We start from the raw sequence: 23,575 nt of genomic DNA, 5'->3' as shown, positions 1-23,575 counted from the left end.
CAGCTGCAGCTAATGCTATAGCTAGTGCTAGCTGTAGCTATTCACCAGGTTCGGCCCAGAAACTGCTCGACCGGACCGGGACCGGGACCATGCTCGCGTTCCAGGGGAGTATCTCCCCCAAGGGGGAAGGAAGCCGCACTCCCTCGGTCGAGCTAGCACGTCTTTTTTATCTCCGGGAGGGTTTTTTTTTTTAGCCGTCCGGGAAGCGAGCGTCCATCACCGTCTTTGAAGTCCGCTGGACTAGCATCCGTTAGCCTCGCTCCGTGTCTGGACTCGACGCCGCGGAGCCAGAAGGAAAGTGTCCGGCGTTAGTGTTGTGTTTGCGGCAGTGCTGTGTGTGAGTGTCCGCCGTTAGCTCAGCCTCCCCTCTTCTTCTTCTTCTACTGCCGGATGACATCACGACACCCCCCGACACAAGACCACTGTGTTCCCGCGCCGGAGGAGGGGGGCTGGGGGGATCCACTGTCTTCTCGCGATATCGCGGTTTTTTTTTCTTTAATAATGGGGTTCGGTTCCGGTCACAACTCGTCCACAAGTCTTCTGAGGTCACGTTACATGAAAAGAGGAATGAATACGAGTTCTTGTCAATACTATTTATTGTAACCATTTATTTAATGATTTATTATTTATTTTATACGCTGCCTCTGTTATTTTATTGTATTGTCTTATATTTAATTAATTTCCTCTTTTTTTTCCCTGTAACCCCATTTCTGTGTGGTGAAAAAGAAAACAGGACGATTAAAAAATAAGAAAAGATAATAAGGTAAGGTAAGGTAAAACTTTATTGATTAAATTGTTTTTTTTCAATAGCCACAGAAAATACAGCAATTTTTCATAAAAAATAAATCAACAAATGAAAAACAAGAGAAATAAAGAGAAAGAATAAGATGTTACAAGTCTAAAGATAAAGAACATAGATAAAAAATAAATAATAAAGACAAAGGATACAAAGACTAAAATAAAATAAAGAAAATAATGTCAATAATAAAAATATATATGGTAAAGAAAATAAGTTTTATTAGAAAAAATAGTTGCGTAAAAAAAATTAACTAAAACACACAAACAATAAAGAAATATATAAAGGAAATATATAAAAGTTAGGTACAAAACCAAAAAGGAAATTGTGTAAAGAAAATAAATAAATATTGGACAAAAAAGTGGGGGGGAAACAAAAAGGTAATTGTGTAAATAAAATAAAGGAAATTTGATTAAAAAAAATCAAATAGTAAATTGTGTAAAGAAAATAAATACAAGTTGGAAAAAAGACGAAACGGTTGGATAACAAACAAACAAGAAAATGGTGTGAAAATAAACAATAGTTGGGGGAAAAAAAAGAAGAAAATTGTGTAAAGAAAATAGTACAGAAAAGTAAATGAGTTAAACTTTTAAGCGAATAGTATTTCACCACCTCTGAATCAAAGGTATACGTTCACATTATCTGACTTTTCTCCTCATCCTGTGCAAGATGTTATGTGGGAAAAGGGAAGTATATCAATATTGAAAATCAAACTTTAACCAAAAAGGTAACACAGAAGTTAAATAAGTCACCGCGATGTCATAACATTTTTTTTTAACTAGTAGGCTGTGTATTTGCAAGAATTTGCCGATCCATCAGCTTTATAAGCTGCTGAAGTCGACTGTATCCTCTCGTCCTCAGTCATCTCAGGGATCTTCTAGGACTTCATTGTTCCTTTAGCTAAGGTAAGGATAAAACTTTATTGACTTTATTTATTTAATGCATACATATTTGCATTAAATTGTAATTAATGTATAATTATTTTCACATTGTCCATTTATTTTAAACACAAAATAACTATAAGAGTATTTATACTGTTATTGCAATGTCAACAACTTCTCAGAAGGACTATTAAGTAGTGAAACTCCATTTAGTTTCACAATACACACATACTTCCACATTTATTTATTTATATTATTTATCTTACACAGCATTTAAAGTAAAATATTTATTTACAAAAGTCCAAGCTAAGAACTCTAATAATAAATTCTTTTCATGTTGTATTTGACGCCCCCTATTGGTCGAATACCAAAACACACGTTCCTAGTGATGTTGCCGGTCCAAACACACAACAAAGTCGATCTCACAGTCATTTCTTTAATTTACACAGATATACAGATGGATGGAAAGAGAGACAGTTTTGTTTGATTCTTGTTCTGAGTGGTGACGAAACACATCGATGGTAGATGAAATGCTGCCGAGGCCTTTCATGTCTTCAGAAGCACTCGGACGCGTCGCTTCGATGTTTGTTTTTTTTCCTTTTTTATATATAGTGGTAGATTCTATATTTAAAATGGCTCATATTTCATCTAAAAAGGGTGTCTTGACGAGGTGTCCGCTGGCCACCATTGACTTCTTACCGTCGATAAACTTCCTCGCAGCCTGGAATAGATCAAAAGTAACGTTGTAAAAAACAATAATCTACTGTTTTTAGAGGAAATATTCCGGCTGCACGAGCTTCAAAAACGACTCACTGCAACCACGCTCTCCTTGGAGATGGAGTCCATCGCCTGCAGGAAGGTTTCGGGAGCCTGGTACGCCGCCGTCATCAAAGCCTGAGTGCCGATCTCCTCCAGCAGGCCCTCGGAGCTCTCCAGGGACATCAGGTAGTCGGTCTTCACTTGGACTCTGTACGACGCAGAACCATGAGTGGGCTTTTTTTTTTTTCAGCTATAGAATAACATTCATGAGGCTAGAGGTTTTTTTTCCCGGGTGACTTAATTAGACGTGTCAATCAAAATAAATTGGGTCTTACCTGGCTCTGGCGACGTCAGCCTCCGACACGTTTCCATCGGCGACACCTTGAACCTGAGCCACGGCAGCTTTGATCACCTGCGCAGATGAAAACGCTTGAACGTTCCCGCGACTTTTAACCCCGAGACAATCTACGGGGATCTTCGCCCTCACCTGTCCCGCGCAGTCGGCCTGAGAGATGGTGTAGACGCCGAAAAGACCGGAGTCGGAGTAGGAAGAGTGGAAAGCCGAGGCCTTTGAAAAAAAAAGGAATAAATGAATAAAACCGAGACAAGAAAGTAACATTGTGTGTAACAAAAATGACATCATTTGATCAATTTACCCATTTTTTTTGCCTCTTGGTATTTTGAAACTCACATTTATTGACACTTTATCATCTTGTGTATCACAACATTGCACATTTCATTGAAAACTGGCACTCGTCATAATAATTCTTCAGCAGCTTCCAAATAAAGTCAATAGGATATTTCAGAAATAAACCAAAAAAGTCTCATATTGCAACAATATTTTAAGCACAGTAATTTCCATTTTAAGTTATTACAGAGTAAACTGTTACCTTTTCTACTTTTGTTGAGATTATATTGTTCATAAAAACCAAAACTGTCGTTTGTTGGTTGTCAATAAAACGTCAGAATAATTCTACTTCCTGTCGATTACCGAAAAACGATCAAAACATCCCACTTACATCGAAGGGTTCGGTGGTAGCTTTGGCGATTCCCTGACTCAGTTTACTGGTGATGTTGGCGCCTCTCTTCACGTGTGGACCGGCTCCCAGGATCCTTTGCAGCACGCTGAAGGCGTTGGTCTCGGCGCTCCCCGACACGCCGCCCTCGACCGCGATCAGCGCGTGCACCAGGTCGTCGTTGTTCTGCAGCCGGATTTCGGCTACAGTGACACACGGTGAGACTTGAGTGTTTTTTTTCCAATGGCGACCAAAGTAATCAAACTTACCGCTACGGTACGCCGCTTGGTCAGAGCTGGCTCCAGCGCCGCTGGGTGGGCTCAGGAGACCCTCAGCCGCCTGCCTCAAAGTCGAGTGGTTCACTCCTGCGTGAAGACGCATTGACAAGGTCATGGTTTTGAACCCTACGACAACCTGATAATAAACCTGGGGCTTCACGCACAAAGAAGTTTGTGGATTTTTCCTTTTTACATCCAAATCAACTTGGAAATAATCGCAGACTTTTTCGTCCCTTTTTCCAAGCCATCATTTACATATTTTAATGAACCAGAATCCGTGATTTTTCACTCTGTGATCAGAAAAAACAAATGAAACCATGAATTTTAAACTGGATTAACAGTTTATATTTGTTAATTTATAATATTTCTGACATGGATCACTTACTTAAATTTAGAAATGTAACTTTTTAAATATTAAATGAGTACAGACGAGCTCCTGTGTAAATGTTTATATTTTACATACAGTTATTAACACAAATACTTTATTTCAAGAGACGATCAGGGGCTTATTTGAAACATCTTAAAATGGAGTTTAACAAGAATAAAACTGTAAATCAGTAACTTGGAGCACAGATGATAATGATCTGAGCTTCATATGAATCTGTGACGCAGCTGCGCACATTTTTATTATATTTATAAAATAAAAGCGTTTTATTTACAAATTACAAATGAAAAAATCATGTGACGATGTATTTATGCAAGTATGTTTTTTAAGGAGATTGACATGACGAAAAATGTAGCTGCTTTCATTCTGCAGCTTCACTTTGATCGATCTGATCTGTGACTCCATCAGACGCCGATCATTTTGTTCGTTATATTATAAAAACAAGCTCATAAGTCATTAACATTTTTATGTGAAATATCTGATTAAAATATTTATTACAAAAAAATCGATGTTGTCTTAATAAATCTCAGATCATCAGTTTCATCAGTTTGGTGAATAAGAACATAGTTAGAAGTTTGTGACTAATTTAATATGCACTCCTGTCACTACAAACACGTGTGTGTGTGTGTGTTAATTTTTGATCAATATTGATGGTTAACGTAACTCTAGTGAGCAGTAAATAAGGACGTAGGCAAACTTCAACCGCGTCGGGAAGTCTGTAGTTTTTAATGCCCTTTTCCTTATTGATACATATGGAATTTGACGTGAAAAAGTATTTTCGCTCATTTTTTTGTATGTACGACCCCTCAGTACACGAGGCCCCTGGAGAAACTCACCCAGTCCAACAAGAGCCATTCTTCCCGAGGTGAAGTTGTCGCGCACAAACGACTGCAGCTGCAAAGGAAGTGGAAGGAGAAAAGTGAAGCGTTCTGTCATTTCAACCAGAGCAGAAACTCACATTTTCAGAGGAGATCCGGCCGACCATGTAGTCTGGGCAGTAGAGCGAGTTGGCGAGGCTGGTTTTATAAGCCGCTTCGTGCAACTTCTCAACCACTCCTACACGAGTGGAACGGACGATATTCAAGAGTTAGTTCACATTTTGGATGAGAGACAAAAAACGACAGGAACATCGAATGAAATAAGTTTGTTGAATTGTTCTCACGGATCTGAGGAGACTCGTTCGCCAGCGCGTTGTCAATCTGCACCCTGGACTTCAGCGCTTTCACCTCCCAAGGTCGGAACTCTTGAGCCGTCGTCACGTTGGCCAGATATCCCAAAAGCTCGTCTCTGAATCAACATATGACCAGAGTGAAGACATCACTTTCTGATGTCTACTTTCTGGTAAAATGTTTAATTAACGTTATGTATGCGTGTAAATCAGTGTCGTCACAATATTGAATGGTTAAATTTATTGTTGAAACTTGTTTTTGTTTTTTAATTGAAATGTTTTACAATAATTTAATTATTATTTCTTAAAATAATTAAACGTGTTCATTTCTATATATATACAGTATATATATATATATATATTGCTCTTGATGGAGTCTACCGACTCCTTTAAGAAACATCTTAAGACGTTTTTATTTGTTCAGGCTTTTCCTTGATTTTCTGGAACTCCTGTTGTGTTATCAGTTTTATCTTGACCTTTAAAGTATATATTTTATTGAATATTGTTTTGATTGTTTAAGCGCTTTGTGACCCTGGTCTTGAAAAGCGCTATACAAATAAAAATTACTTACTTACTTACATATAGGAAGGTTAAACATGTTTTTAGAAGAAATATTTGTTTTTTTTTGTTACAATTTTGGCCCTAACAACATCTTTATATTAAATGTAAAAAATTATGAATGAAAGAATATTGACTTAATTATTAATTATTTTTTAATTATTGGAATTGGAATATAAATTGTTATTCAATTATTATAAATTAAAAAAAAAATAATCAACCTTTCAATATAGAAATAATTATAATAGATAAAAAAAAAAACGATCTTTTTATATACAAAGTATTGAATTGTATTTATTCAAAAATAGTAATTAAACCAAACAAAAATGTAAGTACATTTGAAATGTTAAATTCAACCATTAAATATCCCGATGACACTGACATACTTCCATATTTACGACACATTGTGTTAATATACAAAACACCTTCTATACTTTTAAAGTCGATCCTTTGAGATTAAAAGAACATTTTATGTCCCAACAGTTTAAAAAAGGAAACACTCACAGATTATCTCTCAGGCACTCAGCAGTGTAAACCATAGTTTCTCGTGTCGAGGTCACGCTGCAGGTGAACAGATCATTAGTGAATGCGACCTTCGGTGCAGGTGAAAATAAAACGCGGAGATTAATTGTCGCACAACTGACCTCAGACTCCCTCCTAGAGCTTCAACCCCTCGACAGATCTTGAAAGCCGTCGCTCCTGTTGTGGTCTATAGACGGAAAGCGGGACAAGAGATAAAAGTCTTCATCGGGAATATAAGTGTATTTGTTTGCATCCATTCATAGTAATGACAGATGCTTAAAAGCGTTTTTTGAATAGTGGTCACGTAAATAGTAATACTTCTATAAAGAATCCATCCTTCTGTGACAAATAAAAGACTTTTACCAGGTTTGCTGCGAGCCGGAGCACATGAGAGACACCATGGCTGCCAGCTGTCTCGTAGCGACACCCGGCTTTCACGAAAAGACCAACGCTGGAAACTGGCGAGTAGTTCTCCAACGACGCCACAACCAGACCGTTCGGCATCTTGGAGACCTCGGGTGGCAAAAGGGAAAACGGATTTAAAAATATATATATATATATTTATACAGTATATATATAGAGATTGAGATTAAAAAGGTTAAATACGAGTGCTCACCTGAACATCTTGAGGCGGGAGAGTCGCGGCGATGGACGGTTTGCTCCCGGCCAAAGGCTGAGTCAGCGTGTTACTCCTCGCCGCTGCATAGCAGCGTTTCTTAAAAAAAAAGAAGGACATAATGAATTACATTTCAGTTGTCATTTTAATATTTGGAAATATACAATTAAATATAAAAAAAAAGCTTCCTGAAGAGAGGCAGTGGATTAAACCTTAGAGACAAAATAGATAATCCCTTGTAAATTAAGATTAAAACTACATTGTATAGGGAAAGACTTGTAGTCACGACTTGTAATAAACATAACCAGACAAGAAATATATATATATATATTTCATGGCACTTAACAGGTCGAGTAGATCACCTATTCTTTCATTTTAATACTTTTTTTAATGATCATTTTATTACATGCATTTTATTGGTATGTTAAATTATATATTTTATTGTATATTATATTGTTACAAATACATACAATTCAGATTATTTAATAGGATTCTACAAATGTGGGAATCATTGTTTTTTTCCCCATCTCTTTATAGTGTGTAAATAAATGAAGTAAAAGGAAAAATAGACAGACTTGTATATAAATCTCATTTGGGTTAAAAGTACATCTAATAATATATGTCCATTGTCCACCACATGTTCATCCATTATGTTTTTTAAATAATATCTTTATTAAAAGGTTAACTTCAAGTTTTTCTGTAGTGAAATACATTTTTTTTTATGATCAAAATATGTTTCATGTTAATATCATCTTAAATCAAAGTTCCTGTTTAAAATGCACTGCAAAAATCAACAATTGTTTTGTATTGAAGTACAATATGTCCAATGTTTACCTTCGTGTAAAACACGTAAATAAATAAATGTTGAGTGACGTGTTATGGAACCTGTCGTGAGTGCTGGGTGACACTAGTTGACCTGAAACAACGTGACCTTAAGGTTCAAATATTTCCACATGTCGACTTAAATTTACTAGAGGAACAAAAATGTTTTTTTGAGTGTTTTGACCAAATAATTGTGATTATTAGGGATTTAAATTCAAGTCAATGAACATTGTGAGGATGATGACCTTCAGATTACTTTCTAGAAATATGACAGACTCTAAGAAATGAATTTCATCGAACAAGGAGCACAAAAAAATGCATGTTTACGTTGAAGAGTTAATATAGTTTAATAGATAAACCACTTGTTGTTTAACTTGACTGCACAAATATCTGTGTGTTAGCACAGTTAGCATGCTAACTAGCATGAGCTACCAGCATAGATTCGCAATATTTTGCTGCCGGGCGAGGAGAATCCGATTAAAATGGAGTAAACGAGTTAAACACGAATTGAGAATATAAACGCCAGGACTCACGGGGAGATAGTTTAGAGCCTGGATTCTTCGCATGACTCCCAACTCTCTCCTTCAGCCGGGGAGAGACAGCTATGGCCGCGGTTGTCCACTTACCCACAATGCAGCACGGCGAGGAGCCAATCAAAGCGCAAGATGATGGCCTCGAAGATTTTTTATTTTCGAGTGATTAAAAAGTAAATAAAACAATCCAACTAATTTATTACAATTTAATTTAACGTCATAAATAATTAAGTGAATGCAGATACAACACACGCAATTATAAAATAAAAAAACAATAGCATTTATTCTTTATTAGAAACAATCCCCAGTTAAATTAACTAACGTTTCTTTACTTACACGATTACAAAAATATAATATACAGGTAGCAAATGCACATAAGAACATGTTTCGACAAAGCGGATAAAATAGTCACAGTTAAATCCAAAATTTCTCCCACAGACATTTTTTTCAAAAATGCCAGCTACACCCGAAATAAATACGTGTTAAACGACGATACAAAAATATACTATGTAGCTTACACTGCCTCGGTGGTGCAACATTCAATTTTTCAAAGTTATCCCCCAGATCGCAGGAATCTTAACAGCACTAAGGCTTCACAGGTTAGTTAGTGGGCAACCCTGGGAAAAGTCCCTACTCGTCCGGCGTCCCCGGACAAATGTCTTTCCTCAGCTGCAGCGAGACGCAGCTGAGCCAGCTCCGGCTGGTGGGCATCTCACCCACGATCTCCCAGGAGTCCGTCTCGTCACAGTACCTCTCGATGGTATCATGGTATCTTGAAACAAAAAAAAACACATTGAAATCTTTTTCCTTGTCTGTCCTTTTTTAACTAAATCCTCACCTGTCCCATCCTTCTTCTCCTCCCAGAACATAGATCTTCCCGTCCACGACCGTGGCGCCGGGTCGGTACCGGCGTTCCTTCATGGGGGCGCACATGGTCCACCGGTTGGTCTTGGGATCGTAACACTCCACCTTGTCGGTGTTTTCCGTCGAGGCGTGCCATCCGCCTGGAATAAAAAAAAAGGGAGTTGAAACTTCTGCTGCGGGCATCAGAAGGTTGTGGGTTTTCAGTACCGATGACGTAGATCTTCCCTTTCAAGGTGCAGGCGGCCGAGCCGGAGCGAGCGATCAGCATCGGGGACACCTGCGTCCACGCCGAGGTTTTGGGGTTGTAGACTTGAGCCAGGTCGGTGCCGTCGCCGTCCTCCAGCACCGCGCCGCCTTTGAAAGAGGATTTTTTTTCTTCAATCCAACATTCATTACATGCATTACATACAAAAATGTATAAACAAGTTCTTTTGTCCACTTACATTTTTTTTTTTAAATACCAGATTTGTTGAATCAAAAAACACAAACTGAATTGGTTCCTAAGGTCTTAGTCTTTTTCCACCGTCTTGTTTGTTGTTTTTTGTGTGTATAACTAGCGAGCATGTTTTTTTTTTTGGTTTGTTTTAAACCCAATTAAAAAGTTGTTTTTTTTAATGGTTTGACAACCAGTTCTTATTCAAATTGAGGAGGACTAAAGTAGAACATCAGTACAACATGTGCATCAAAACTGTTTAAAAAATTTGGCAAATAAAAAAGATTTTGTTTTCATCAGGAAAAGTAAACAAAATGCCCCTCCCCCCCAAAAAAAATCAACGTCTTTTAAAAAATTTAAATAAGCAGCAGAACCAAAGTCTGTGTTCAGTTGGACAATGTGAACACAAATAAATGTTACCCAATTTTCTAAAATGCTATTTTCCGAAGTTTCAAAAATTTGGAAGAAACTAAAAAATTGTGTTTGTCATTTGAAAAAGTGAAAAGAATTTAAAAGTCTGAAAGAAATGGTGAAATAATTCAGTTAAACCGAAGTAAATTTTAAGGCAGATTATTTGAAAATAATTAATATGTGTTCAAATATTTCAAGATTTGAATTTAACATTAAATACTACTTTGCATGTGATCGCATTTTCGGAATCTCTACCTGTCACATAAAGCAGTCCGTCCAATGCGACGACGGCGGGGCTTGTGACGGCCATCTTGTAGCACTCGGTGAACTGCCAGGAGTTGGTGTGAGGGTTGTAGCACTCGACAGAGTCCAGCCGAGAGTGACCCTCCCACCCACCCACGGCGTACACGAACCCGTCCAGCATCACCAGCCCTGTGAGACAATGAACAAAAATACCTTAAAATCACTTGATAATACATTTTAGTATTTTTAACATGAAATTTACAAAACATCTGAAAATGGCCTTTTTTTTGTATTGAAGAAACCAACTTGACCTTTATGGTATTTCAGGGTCAAGGTGACCCGAAGGCCCGAAAACAAATGTGTTTGTGGTATCCCTTGTGTTGTCTCTGGGTAAAGGTCAAGACCTCCTTAGCTGCCATGAATACATATGCAGTGGTGGAGGTCGTTCACATTTGTTTTCGGGCATTCGGGTCACCTTGACCCAGAGATAAATGTTCTTAAAAAAAAAAAACGGTAGATTTTTTTTCCACATGTTTGGATGTACATCAGCATCATCAAAATATTGAATGTTTGAATTTCATCATTTCACATGTTTAAACTTGATTATAATAATTATGTATTGAATTAAATTATTTCACATGTTGATTTTTCTTTTGTGTAAATAAAAATAAAAATGTTTTTGAATGATTATAAAAAAAATGAATTAAATTTCTTTTACAAACAGTTTGATATTCTTATTTATATCATTAAAAAATACATCGTCTAACTCGAATATTATTTGATTCGTAGGCTTTTAAATTCAATATAAAAATGTTGGTACAATTGCGTCACCAGACCAAACCAAACGAGTACCGATCAAACTCTCCTCCGCTAATAGTGTGAGGTACAGGCGATCATGTGACGACGTCATTATAACAAAATCTTTAAAATTGATATTAAATGGCTATGAATGAAAGAATCCAAAATTTAGAAATGTCTTTTTGAATTATTGGAATTTAAAATATTAAGTTCCGTTTCAAAAGAAAGAAGAAAAACAATTATTTTTTATTTTCTTTACTCAATTAATGAAAAACGTATTTGATTTGAATATCGAAATTAATTAATTCAATTAAAAATATATATATATTTAATATTATAATATTTAATGTTAAAAATGTTAAATCTTTTGATATTCTGACACAGATATACTTCCGTACAAATCCAAGTGTTCATTTCTTCCACCAGTATTGTATAAAATATCATTTTCTTCAAATACTCCATTAAAGTAACAACGTACCCAGCTCGGAGCGGGCGACATTCATCGGCGCCATCTCCATCCAGGAGTCGAAGCAGGGGTCGTAGCGCCACATCTCCCTGCTGGCCGAGCCGTCCGGAAACTCTCCGCCGGCCAGGTACACCGTAGAATCTGCAGAGAGACGACCATCTTTAAAAATGGCTTCTTTCTCTAAACCTCTTTCCATGACTCCGGACTCACCCGACACGACCATGCCGTGCTTGCTGATGGCGAAGGCGAGACACGCCAGATTCCTCCACGTGTTGGTCATGGGATCGAAGCTTTCCATGCTGCGAAGCACCACCTTATCGTCTTCCCCGCCGACCGTCACCACCACTTCTGCGGTTCCTGTTTCCAAGGCAACGACAGAACCGGCGATAAAAAAAAAAAAAAAAGGGGAAGCAATTTTTGAGTCGATCTGGGTCACGATCTTGATCCAAAGAAAGCGTACCGGTGGATCTGCGAGGCCGTGCTCTGTGGCAGTAGAGTTCTCCGCGGCGGTCTTTTAGCAGCAGGTAGTCTTTGGCTTCGGAGATGAGGGTCTGACAGCTGGGGGTCTCCTTCACCACATCCTGGGCCTCGATGACGTCGTGGAGGTAGTAGGGGCTGATCAGAGGTAGTCGTATGTGCTCCAGGACCTGACGACCAGTTGATAAACATCATTTAAATCAAGTGCTTTACTTCTTCCATTTTCATTCCTGAAGCGACTTATCACTTTTAGCGTATTTATAAAAAATCGACTGCGGGAAAAAAAGTGACGAGTGTAAGAAAATATCAATACACTATTGTTGTTCAACGATACCTTATCAATATTCAACGTATATGTATTGATTCATCTTAACCTTATTTGTCATTTTTACATTTCAAATTAAACCATTTATTTTATCATAGATATTTTGTCGGTTACATTTCATTAAAGTGTGTCTAAAATAAATTAGATTTTAATAAATTACATTTAGAATTCAAATAGTCACAGCGTTTGTTCATTTTTGTGATGCAATTAAACTACTCGCCGCTAGATGGCAGCAGTCATTAGTTTGTTTTGATCAATTTCACTAGTTTACAAACTTGTTTAATTTTACAAAGAAATAATAAAAAAAAAGTATTTTATTGAAGATTTAAATATTAAAGGGACAATTAAAGATGTAGTTATATATATAAGGTTCTTTAATGGTTTATATTCCAATAAAGTGTGTATGAGAACAAATAATTGGATTGTATTTTTTTTATTAACTATTAACATGTAAATATTCATGAGGTTTATTCATTTTTGTGTTGCATTTAAACCTACAGCCGCTAGGTGGCAGCAGTCATTACGTCCTCTGCCGCTAAAGGAACAATAAAATCCTTCAAGATCCTGGTGATGACTGAGGACGAGAGGATACAGTCGACTCCAGCTGTTTTTAAAGCTTCTTGGTTTCAAAACAAATTAAAGCAGTTACGACTTCGTCAAGAGTCATGTGGTCTTTAAATTCTGCAACACTAGAGTCAAGTACTCAACAATACTATACATATATACTTGTTACTACACTATCGTGCTACGAATCAAATTGCCGGACAATACACACCCCAAGTGTTTTATCCTACACAACGATGTTGCTTTTTCCAATTTCAAATTCAATTTGTGACCCAAAAATACTCATGGCAGGAAAATAGATCCCAAACGATACATGAAGTCAAACTATTTCAGTTCTACTGAGCAACGAAAAGGAAGAAGGAAGTAGAAATTAGGAGTTGTATTGGTTTACAAGGGTGTTTACGTGTCCCAAAATAGTCTCTACCGTCTGCGAAAAAACAGTGCGTCTTGATTTATGGACGTCTTCAACCCCGACAGCTGCCGAGCAACTCAACAAACCCCCCCTCGAGCAGCACTCTGGGTGTGGGACGCAGACTCGGATCAAACGGCAACAATACAGAATTTTAACGAGACCTTTTCGAAGCTCTGCTTGCGTGACGGGCACTTGTTGAGCCACAACATAGCGGCCTCAAACACCAGCTCCTCCTTCGTCACGTTGAGATGGTCGCTGGACAGTATTTCCGCCAGTTTGTCCACACACAGAGAGAGAAACTCCTCCTGCAGGACAAGATACAGTCTTACTAGGTTTACAAAACAACTCCTTCAGGTCAATCACGTTGTAGCCATTGATTCAGTCGTCGACAGGCGGGGATGGATTATCCAACTAAGCCCCTTTTAACACATGTAGCTGCGGCGCTGTCGGGCTCGTGACCACGATTGATATCACATACTGAACTGATCCAAAGAACAAATGACCTTTAAGTGAATTATTTTACCTGATTCAACTTCCATTTAGCACAAATATAAATATTTTGACAACACGATTCAATTGTTCATATATTAAAACATTATAAAAATGACATTTTTTTTCTTATGGGGTTAAATTATGAGTCACTACCATTACTTTTAATGTCCATTTCCTCTCATGGGTTCTATGGAAGTAAATCAGTGTCAAGAGATTATTGAATGGAATTTCAAATGTTGAAATTATTTTAATTTAAATGTTTTTCGGTGATTTAATTCGTTTTTATTAATTGAATTCAATTAAGTTAATTTTTTTTTCTTTAATGGTTGAAATAAAACATTAAAATATATTCAATATAAAATATATATATATATATATTTCAACATATACTGTAGTTTGTTATTCTAATTCCAATTATTAAAAAAAAAAGTTAAATATAATTATTTAATTCGTAGGCTTTTAAATTCAATATTAAAACGCTAGTACAGTAGTGCCACTGTAAAATACAAAGGGTACCGAGCAACTTGAGCAAAAAGTCACGTGATCGATGAGTGCATTATGATTGGCTGAAATTATTATTTATTTATTTTTCTCAGACTTTCTAATATACAGATTATTGAATTCAATTATTCAAGGAAAACTGATTCAAACCTTTCAAAATAGATATTATTTTATGTTTTTATTAAAAAATCCTCCATTTAATATTCTGATGGCACTGATATCCTTCCATAGAGTTCATCATCTAAACATGACATTTATTTATTTATATTCACACCAACAGCTTGATGGATCTACTGACTCCTTTAAGAAACATCTTTAGACATTTTTATTTGTTCAGGCTTTTCCTTGATTTTCTGGCACTCCTGTTGTGTAAACAGTTTTATTTTGATCTTTAAAGTATATACTTTATTGAATATCGATTTGATTGTTTAAGCGCTTTGTGACCCTGGTCTGGAAAAGCGCTATACAAATAAAAATTACTTACTTACTTACAATGTTTTAGATTTCAGCTCCAAAATATAATCACCTGCTGACACACGGTGCTGAAGTTTTCCAGGATGTACTCCATGCTCCGCTTCTCCAGAACCTTACAGGAGTGAGCTTCAGCGAAGCAGTGAATCCCAACACAGTTCATCTCGTCCATCTGTCGCTCCATGAATCGACAACAGGCCTCTCGCACGGCCATGATGTCCAGAAGATTGGCGGCAGCCAGCAACGCCTGCACGGAGAAGCGCAAGGGATTATGAACGCTGGAAACCATCGGGAGGTGGATTGGAGATCCTACCTGCACGTTGGCTTTGGATATGTAGACCTCCGACGTGTAGGCGTAGGTCACCAACTTGCCGATCATTTGAGGTTCCACTCCGTTGATGGCGACTCGCTCCTGGCATGATTCAATCAGGTCGGTGGAAAACATTGCCTGCGTAGGGGCAAAAAAATTAAAAGCATAAAATCAATGAAAATAAGCACTTGAGTGAACAAAAACATGTTTATTTCTGTCCACACAGGCATGCGTTTACTTTTGAAGTTATAACATTCATGCCAAACATTCATGTAACTAGACAAACCAGTTGTGTTTTTGGCTTCACTTTTATTTTTGTTCATGCAACTGGTGGAATGGATTTAGGTGTGGCACAAGCCTTTACTGAAACACACAGTAGATTTCTACTGCATATACTAGGAGTGTGTATTAGCAACACATCTACAGGTACAATGATGCGATATATAGTTATACTGTAGTAACAAGGATATATTTGTAGTATTGTCGAGTACTTGACTCTGGTGTTACAGAATTTACAGATCACATGACTCTTGATGAAGTCGCAACTGTTTTCATTTGTTTTCAAACCAAAACTGTATCCTCTCGTCCTCAGAAATTGCTAAAGATTTCCTTTAGCTGCGGAGGAGGTGATGACTGCTGCCACGTAGTTACCGGACGTTTAGTTGTAGCAAATGATCAAACGCTGTATTACGGATTGTTATTGTAGGTTGTTTTTTCAAGAAATGTACACTATACTACTACTACTACATTGAAATTTAAACCATAGAAAATATATGATTATTTCATTATTTTGTTCTGTACTGCCACCACAAAAAATCCTATCTTGTCTTAACAACACTGGAAATAAAAAGTTTCTGATTCTGAAATAAATGATTTGAAAGCCAAAACATAAAGAAAGGTTTTTTAAATATCCATGCAGTTTTTTTTATATCGATATGGTACTGTATAAAAAAAATGTGTGTTTTAGTCGATAGATTCTTTTCTCACATCCCTAATCAATTCTAGTATCATTTTATAGACAGATCGATAAAACTTAATTGATCCCTCTGGAGGTCTCCTTTGTGAAATTATTTTTCCAGTCAGCACACAGCAACACAGACGATAAATTCATAAAAAAAATACACAAAGTTTCTATAAAAAGAAAGTGCTAGATTACACAATCTGAAGATAAAGAACATAGATCAAAGGATGAATGAATGAATGAGTCCCTGAGTCTATTAGTGTTGCATCATGGGAGGAGCATTCGTGCTCTTCATCTGCTTCTCAGTTCACTGATGACAGTGTTCAGAGGATGATGTCATCATCCATGATGGACAGTAGTTTGTAGTTTATAAACATGTTTTAAAGTGTATTTTCTATGTTTAATGATAAACAAGTGTCCGGCACTTAAGAGGATTTAACTGAAGCTGGATATAATAGCAAGAGACTATTGTAACTCTGCAGCGAGAATTGTAACCCGCTCAAGTAAAAGAACTCACATTTCTCCGATCCTTAAAACTCTTCACTGGCTTCCAGTTTCTTTCAGGATCAACTTTAAAATTCTGGTTCTTATTTTCAGATCTATTCATGGTCAGACTCCTCCTTACATCACTGATCTGATCCAGACTTACACCCCAGCTCGGGCTCTGAGGTCTGTGGATCAGAATCTACTGATGGTTCCTGAACACGGTTCAGGACCAGAGGAGAGAAATCCTTCCAGACTGTTGCTCCTAAGCTTTGGAACGATCTTCCTCTCTCTTTGCGCTTGATGGATCTACTGACTCCTTTAAGAAACATCTATTTGTTCAGGCTTTTCCTTGATTTTCTGGAACTCCTGTTGTGTTATCAGTTTTATCTTGACCTTTTAAAGTATATACTTTATTGATTATTGTTTTGATTGTTTAAGCACTTTGTGACCCTGGTCTGGAAAAGCGCTATATAAATAAAAATCACTTACTTACTTAAGATTATTTAACTGAAGCTGGATTTAATAGTAAAATAGTATAAACTAAATGACTAGATCGACACACAATACATGCTTTGTCTTGTGAACTTCTTCTCTTATGACTGAGCCAACAACAACAAAAAAAAGAGAATTTATTTACCTGAAAGTAGGAGCTAAAGGAGGCCAACACTATTCGATGACAGGGGAACTCCTGCCCCCCACAACACAGGGTCACGTCGCAGAAGGCTTTGTTGAGTCGAAGGCTGTTGAGACCCTGCAGGACCGTGTTGGGGTGTCGGGACTCCACGAACAGGAAGTCCTCGGCGTTCCCCGGCGTCGGAACCGCAACCGCCGCCGGACCGTCGCTCTCCTCCTGGGCCGGGAAGTTCACGTCCAGGGTGGGCGTCGAAGGGAAACCGGCGTCGACAACAGCGAGACCATCAGCCATGTCTACCTCAGTCTGTGATGTTTTTTTTCGAGAGAGTTGTTGACAAACAGGTAAGAGTCCATTAGCTTTAAAGAGGCTTATCGTAGAAGAAGAAGAAGAGTCGTGACAACAACAGGTTCTCTTTCCAGGTAAACATCGTATTTGAAAAAAAAAGCACAAACGACTCGTATATATATGTATAAAATGAAATACTTGTCAGGTTTAGTCAAAAGACACTTTACCCGTTGGACATAATCTTGACCAGAACAAAGTCTCGGGAGAAACACCGACAGATTTTTAAGCCGTCAAACTTCTTCTTCTTTTGATCGTAATTGACAACCGGTGGAGCGCTTAACTGCGGGTGGCTGCCACCTACCGGGCAGAAGGAAAACTATATTTCAGAACTTTTTAAAAAACGAAATTGAAAGAAAAAAAGAGGTTAAGGTTGTTTTCGCAACACCTCTGCTCTAAAATGGAGTGAAATTATCATTATGTTGTATTGTATCCTTTGTATTTGTTATTTTTCTTTGATCTATGTTCTTTATCTTTAGACTTAGATTGTATCATCTTGTTCTTTCTCTTTATTTGTCTTTGTTCTTGTTCTTATTTTTATTTTTATTTTTATGGATAATTGCTGTATTGCTTTGTCTAATTGAAAAAAAAAAAAAATTCCCAAAGGAGACCGCCTGAGGGATCAATAAAGTTCTTCCTAACCTAACCTTAAAGGAAGTACAATGTAAGCGTACGAATGATCCTTTTGCTTTTTCACTTTTTTAATAATTAGCTTTGTTTTTTAATAATATTTGCAATATAACTAACGAAAAATATTTGTATATGTATGGTTAGACAAAAATGAATTCAGGGAAACAATACCTTTGTTTCCTCCAAACGTTGTTTTGTTGTTACTTTTCATCTTTAAAATTCAAGGGAAAATAAAATGCTTTGACACTTTATTGTCTAATAGAAGAACTCCCTGAAAAAAACATGGCTCTCACCCCCTAACATGTATTTAATAGTTTAGCCCTCACTTATAAAATTAAATGGCTTATTTAGTTGTGTTTTTTATTTTGTATGTATATTTATATGTCTTCGATTAAGAAATATGTGGCATATAATGTATTATGTGGACGGCAGGGAGTAAATATAGTTTATCAAACGGGATGTTCTGGTCCAGAGATTTCTTTAAACCTTGTGTTATCTCAGGGTCAAGGTGAACGACCTCCGCAGCTTCCATAAATACATATAAGTAAGTAAGTAAGTAATTTGTATTTATATAGCGCTTTTCCAGACCAGGGTCACAAAGCGCTTAAACAATCAAAACAATTGCAGTGGTTGAGGTCGTTTACCCGGACCCAGAGACAACATAAGGGATACCTGCTCTAGTAGAAGAACTCACATTTCCCCCGATCCTTAAAACTATTTACTGGCTGCCAGTTTCTTTCAGGATCATTTTTAAATTCTGGTTCTTACTTTCAGAGCTATTCATGGTCAGGCTCCTCCTTACATCACTGATCTGATCCAGCCTTACACCCCAACTCTGGTTCTGAGGTCTGTGGATCAGAATCTACTGATGGTTCCTGAACACGGTTGAGGACCAGAGGAGAGAAATCATTCCAGGCTGTTGCTCCTTTGGAACGATCTTCCTCTGTGTTTGATGATCTACTGACTCCTTCAAGAAACTTCTTAATATCGTTTTTATTTGTGTTTTTCCCTGATTTTCTGGAACTCCTGTGTTTCGTATGTTGTTTTAGCATTTTAGAGTTTTTAAATCTGTAGGTATATTTTAACTGTGTATTGTTTTAATTGTTCAAGCGCTTTGTGACCCTGGTCCAGAAAGGCGCTTTTTACGGCGCTAATAACTGTGACTTACTTACGAACACATTTCAGCACTTCGGGTCACCTTGACCCAGAGATAACACAAGGGGTTCATCTCCTTCCAGACGGGTAGCATTTCAAACAAGCGGCGTGTCCCGGGGGTAGAGGGTCAGATACGATCCTGCCTGAACTTTCAAAGTAAAACAAAATGAATAATTGGATACAATTCAAATAATTTATTATGTTTTATACGTTACAGTGTTTTCTTTATCATATTATTCAACGCTACATTTTGACATTTTAAGAGATTTACTTATATAACAAAAATGTGATTTTCCAAAAGCATCTTTTAATAGTACAATACAAATATTTCTAGTATACCTCAGTCACCAGGACTCACTTTTTAACCTGTGATACAATGGACGTTTTTTTTTGGAACTATGAGAAGTACAGTTGAAGTACTTTTGGATTTAGGATTACAGATGAGTTCATGTTACAAGCAGCTTTCTTTCATGACCCCCGAGGAGGCCAGAGCGTTCCTCCTCCTCGCAGCAGCGTCCAGGATCTTCTTCCGAGGCCCCAGCTGGATCTGAATTCCCTTCAGGTCCTCATCAGAGCAGAGCATGAGAGCTTCCAGGTCCAGGTGCTCTTTGTCAAACGCGTGAGAATACTCTGGTAAGGAAAGAGCGGAGAGAAAAACATCCAAGGCGGAGGAATCTTTATCCTCGTCGTCGTCCAGCCCGAGGTTTTCCTTTTCCCACGGCAGGTCGCTGTTCACGTCCAGGCCGTAGACGTCCTCGTCCGCCTCGTCCAAGGAGCTGTGGACCAGGTAGCCCAGGCTCTCGTTCTCGCCTCGGGGCAGATCCTCCGAAGACTCCAGCCTCATCTTGCTCATGAAAACCAGACCTCCCAGACCGGGTCGGTGAAAGATGGACTGCTTCCCTTCGGATTCTTCTCCTCCTCCTCCGGAGGGCGACTCCTCCTCCATCCCGGCCTCGTCCTGCTCGTTGAAAACCTCCAGAAACTCCGGCTCCTCGGACACCTTGCTCTCCGGCTTCAGGAAGATGACGTTCCCGTCAGCGGCCGTTTTCTGCAGGGTTCTTTTCTCCTTCTTTGACCCGAGCTTCCCGAACGTTCCCTTCAACCTGGCGCTGAGGGATCCGGATTTCTCCTTGGAGATGAGTTTGGAGAACTGCTCGTTGACGCCCGTGATGGTTCCTCCGCTCAGCAGCGCGGAGGCGGTGGCTTCCGACACGGACTCGTTGTAGTCGACGCCGCGATGCATTTTGCTCATCTTGCTCTGGTGCCGCTGCGTGACCTTCTGGTACTGCTTGACCCGCCGCTCAGCCTCCTTCTGCGCCTCCTTCTTCAACAACCCCACCCCCCTGGGGTCCTCGTTGGTGCGCCGCGAGCTGGCCGAGTCCAGGAACTCCACGCAGTCCATGCGGTCGCGGGACGCCGCCACGTCCATCGCGGTGTGGAAGTCGTTGTCCAGGGCGAAGAGGTTGACGTCGAAGCTGACCAGGAAGCTGAGGATGTGGATGTGGCCGTTGGTGGCGGCGTGGTGCAGCGGCGTGTTCCCCCAGATGTCGCACTTGTTGGCGTTGCCGCTGTAAATAAAAGGCAGGTTATCATTTTTTTTTTAATTGAGGGAATATCCAAGATCCAAGATCCAAGATTCTATAGACCAGTGGTGGGCAAGTCAATCTCCACAGGGGGCCACATTTTATCCAGTAAAAAAATAAACGAATTTAAAGCTTAAATACAATGGAACACAAAAATCTAATACATTTTTTTATTGTATTTTATATAAATTGTATTAAAAAAAACATTTTTTTAGGGGGCAATACATGATAACAAAAATGGACGAGATCTATATTGTTGTGTTGAATTTGTTTTTATTGAATAATATTAACATATATATTTTTTAAATAAAACGTTATTGGATGTTTTCAAAAGACCACAGTCACAAGCTACAATATTTGTATTATTGTTTTATATTTATAAATATATATTATTCATCTGATGTAAAATAATTAAAAATATATATATATTCACTTGTCTTTTTTAAGGGGCAAAAATACTAATAAAAAGTGTCCCTTATAGTGACATTTATTTAGAATTGGTCTAGAAATAAAACGTTATTGGATATTTTGAAATGACCACAGTCACAAGCTTAATGAGCTACAATATTTTTTATTATTGTTTTGTATTTATAAATATATATTATTCATCTGATGTAAAATAATAAAAAACATTTTTATATTCACTTGTCTTTTTTAAGGGGCAAACATACTAATATAAATGGAGTCCTTTATAATTAAATTTATTTAGAATTGATCTAGAAATAAAACGTTATTGGATATTTTCAAAAGACCACAGTTTCAAGCTAAATGAGCTACAATATTTTTTATTATTGTTTTATATTTATATAATATAAATATATATTATAAATCTGATGTAAAATAATTAAAAACATTTTTATATTCACTTGTCTTTTTCAAGGGGCAAAAATACTAATACAAATGGAGTCCCTTATAGTGACATTTATTTAGAATTGATCTAGAAATAATGACATATATATAAATATATAATCAATACAAAATCACATTTATTTTTAGCCTTTTTAGCTTCGTAGACATCTTAACGGCCGCATATATAAAATGTCCCACACTTTTAAATGTATTTCCTATTATTTGTTTGTTTTGTAAAATTATAAATACTAGATTATTTTATTAGTTTATTCTAAATATCCAAAAATGATGGTTCAACTCTGTGATCCACCTTTTCTTTTTTCTTTTTTTTTTTGGACAGCAATCTCCATCATAGCAGCTGGAAAATAATAAGTCATCCATTAAGATGTAAAGTCCTCGAGTTCTGAGGTTTTTATTGTCTCTGCGATAAAAAAAAAAGCTCCACCTTTAAATCACTGCTGGTGTTTCACAACCTGGTCCAGATGACCCATGACCCCCACAGTTACACTTCCAAACATGTCAGAAACACATTTTTATCTTGTTTTTGTTGTTGTTTGTTTCAAGGGAGGAGAACAGAGGGATGTGAGGACTAATAGGAGAAGCTTTTGTTTCGCTTCATGGTCGAATGAACCTTTGGTTCATCATGTAAGAGCCTGGAATGTGGGTCCGAATAAAGAAAGTATAAAGCTCGCTAAATCTTTATTTATGGTGCAGCAATAAGGAAGAAGAACTTACATTATGAATTTACTTTTTCAAAAAATATATAATTCAAAACATGTTAGATTATCTCTGATTTAAAATAAAAATAAACTTAACAAGGACCATAACATGGTTAATATTCCATTTTCTTAAATAGATGTGTAGTTTTGCACTTTAATATTAATAAAATGAGTTTGTTTATTGATTTTGTCTCACCCTCGACTGCAGATGAGCTGGAGAGCCTCGATGTGTCCGTAGAAAGCGGCCAGTAAAGTAGGAGTCATGCCATCCTCGTCAGGGGTGTTCAGGTCTTTCCTCGTGGCCTCCTTCAACATGTCCAGCTTGCCATCGATGGCCGCTTTGTGGTACCGAGACATTCTCTCTGGCCTCGTTCACAAGAAACTACAGGGAAATAAAAGTGAAGTTTTCTCATAGAATATCGAGGAATATAGTTGTACCTGCTGCTGCGTGGAAACACCGGAGAGGAGCAGAGAGAAGGAGGAACTGGGCGTAGACTTCAGTCCGAGCCATAAAACAAAGTCCAGTCCAGCTCACGCGTCTTCAGCCGCACCAGTCATTCAGTTCAATATCAACCAGTGTATTAAAAAAAACGGTTTTAATCTGCTGTTATTTCGGTAGATGGCGCTGTAATGAGCTTCAATTCGACAGGGAATATTAAAACATACCATTATTTAGTATCATAAAATAAATCGATTTTTCGATTTTTCATTCGACGAAAGTGACTAAAAATAAAGATTTCTATTTCTATCATATTTATCTTATCTTTCCTTTTTTTACATTTAAATATCGTATAGCAAAATAATATATTTATCTATTTTCATTGCACAATTATATATTTTTTTGCAATAAATATATATATATTTTTAATTATTTTATCTACTTTTTATCCCAATATATGATAACTTGCGTCTTAAAAAATAAAGACATTCAAATATATATTTTCCATCTCTGTACACAATTTTGTATTTTAATATTTGTATTTTCAATTGCAAAGTCGTTTATTTTAGTATTTTCCTTTGTACAACATTGTATTTTCTCTTTTTCAATGCACAATTTTGTATTTTGGTATTTATAATTGTACAGTATTGTATTTCAGTATTTTTCATTGAGAAGT

The 23,575-nt window shown here is 37.3% G+C and overlaps 3 protein-coding genes across 3 annotated transcripts; all 3 read right to left on the bottom strand.

Moving 5' to 3' along the window:
* Positions 1-2,099: 2,099 nt before the first annotated feature.
* Positions 2,100-8,437, bottom strand: uqcrc2a (ubiquinol-cytochrome c reductase core protein 2a). Its single transcript, XM_087810072.1, has 14 exons — positions 8,335-8,437; positions 6,980-7,078; positions 6,727-6,876; positions 6,486-6,550; positions 6,346-6,402; positions 5,278-5,402; positions 5,074-5,171; positions 4,952-5,009; positions 3,722-3,817; positions 3,456-3,655; positions 2,924-3,004; positions 2,772-2,848; positions 2,491-2,644; positions 2,100-2,398 (listed from the first exon to the last, which is right to left on the bottom strand). The coding sequence occupies exons 1-14, from the start codon at positions 8,365-8,367 to the stop codon at positions 2,315-2,317; spliced, it is 1,377 nt and encodes a 458-aa protein (XP_087666198.1). The 5' UTR covers positions 8,368-8,437; the 3' UTR covers positions 2,100-2,314.
* A 172-nt stretch (positions 8,438-8,609) lies between these two features.
* Positions 8,610-17,900, bottom strand: LOC148065038 (kelch-like protein 24). The gene is made up of 12 exons (XM_087810071.1): positions 17,695-17,900; positions 17,186-17,485; positions 15,105-15,239; positions 14,847-15,038; positions 13,489-13,632; positions 12,010-12,196; positions 11,760-11,906; positions 11,562-11,690; positions 10,298-10,474; positions 9,406-9,552; positions 9,173-9,338; positions 8,610-9,106 (listed from the first exon to the last, which is right to left on the bottom strand). Exons 2-12 carry the CDS (start codon positions 17,471-17,473, stop codon positions 8,965-8,967), a joined length of 1,854 nt encoding a protein of 617 aa, XP_087666197.1. The 5' UTR covers positions 17,474-17,485; positions 17,695-17,900; the 3' UTR covers positions 8,610-8,964.
* Positions 17,901-19,488: 1,588 nt separating this feature from the next.
* Positions 19,489-22,985, bottom strand: anks4b (ankyrin repeat and sterile alpha motif domain containing 4B). Its single transcript, XM_087810070.1, has 3 exons — positions 22,899-22,985; positions 22,657-22,842; positions 19,489-20,877 (listed from the first exon to the last, which is right to left on the bottom strand). The coding sequence occupies exons 2-3, from the start codon at positions 22,815-22,817 to the stop codon at positions 19,761-19,763; spliced, it is 1,278 nt and encodes a 425-aa protein (XP_087666196.1). The 5' UTR covers positions 22,818-22,842; positions 22,899-22,985; the 3' UTR covers positions 19,489-19,760.
* Between the last annotated feature and the right edge of the window lie 590 nt (positions 22,986-23,575).

Source organism: Callionymus lyra, chromosome 15 (genome assembly GCF_982586985.1).
Source record: "Callionymus lyra chromosome 15, fCalLyr1.hap1.1, whole genome shotgun sequence".
In the NCBI taxonomy this organism is placed as follows: domain Eukaryota; kingdom Metazoa; phylum Chordata; class Actinopteri; order Syngnathiformes; family Callionymidae; genus Callionymus; species Callionymus lyra.
This window is presented reverse-complemented; position numbering and strand designations above follow the sequence as displayed.

Coding starts and splice junctions, on each gene's coding strand:
- uqcrc2a (XM_087810072.1), bottom strand. CDS start 8,367: ATGCGAAGAATCCAGGCTCTAAACTATCTCCCC. Junction 6,877..6,979: donor TCCCGCCTCAAGATGTTCAG/GTGAGCACTCGT, acceptor TTGCCACCCGAG/GTCTCCAAGATGCCGAACGG. Junction 2,399..2,490: donor CCAAGGAGAGCGTGGTTGCA/GTGAGTCGTTTT, acceptor GATCTATTCCAG/GCTGCGAGGAAGTTTATCGA.
- LOC148065038 (XM_087810071.1), bottom strand. CDS start 17,473: ATGGCTGATGGTCTCGCTGTTGTCGACGCCGGTTTCCCTTCGACGCCC. Junction 11,907..12,009: donor ACGGCCTCGCAGATCCACCG/GTACGCTTTCTT, acceptor CCTTGGAAACAG/GAACCGCAGAAGTGGTGGTG. Junction 9,107..9,172: donor GGAGAAGAAGGATGGGACAG/GTGAGGATTTAG, acceptor TTTTGTTTCAAG/ATACCATGATACCATCGAGA.
- anks4b (XM_087810070.1), bottom strand. CDS start 22,817: ATGTCTCGGTACCACAAAGCGGCCATCGATGGCAAGCTGGACATGTTG. Junction 20,878..22,656: donor CAGCTCATCTGCAGTCGAGG/GTGAGACAAAAT, acceptor TTTTATTTACAG/CGGCAACGCCAACAAGTGCG.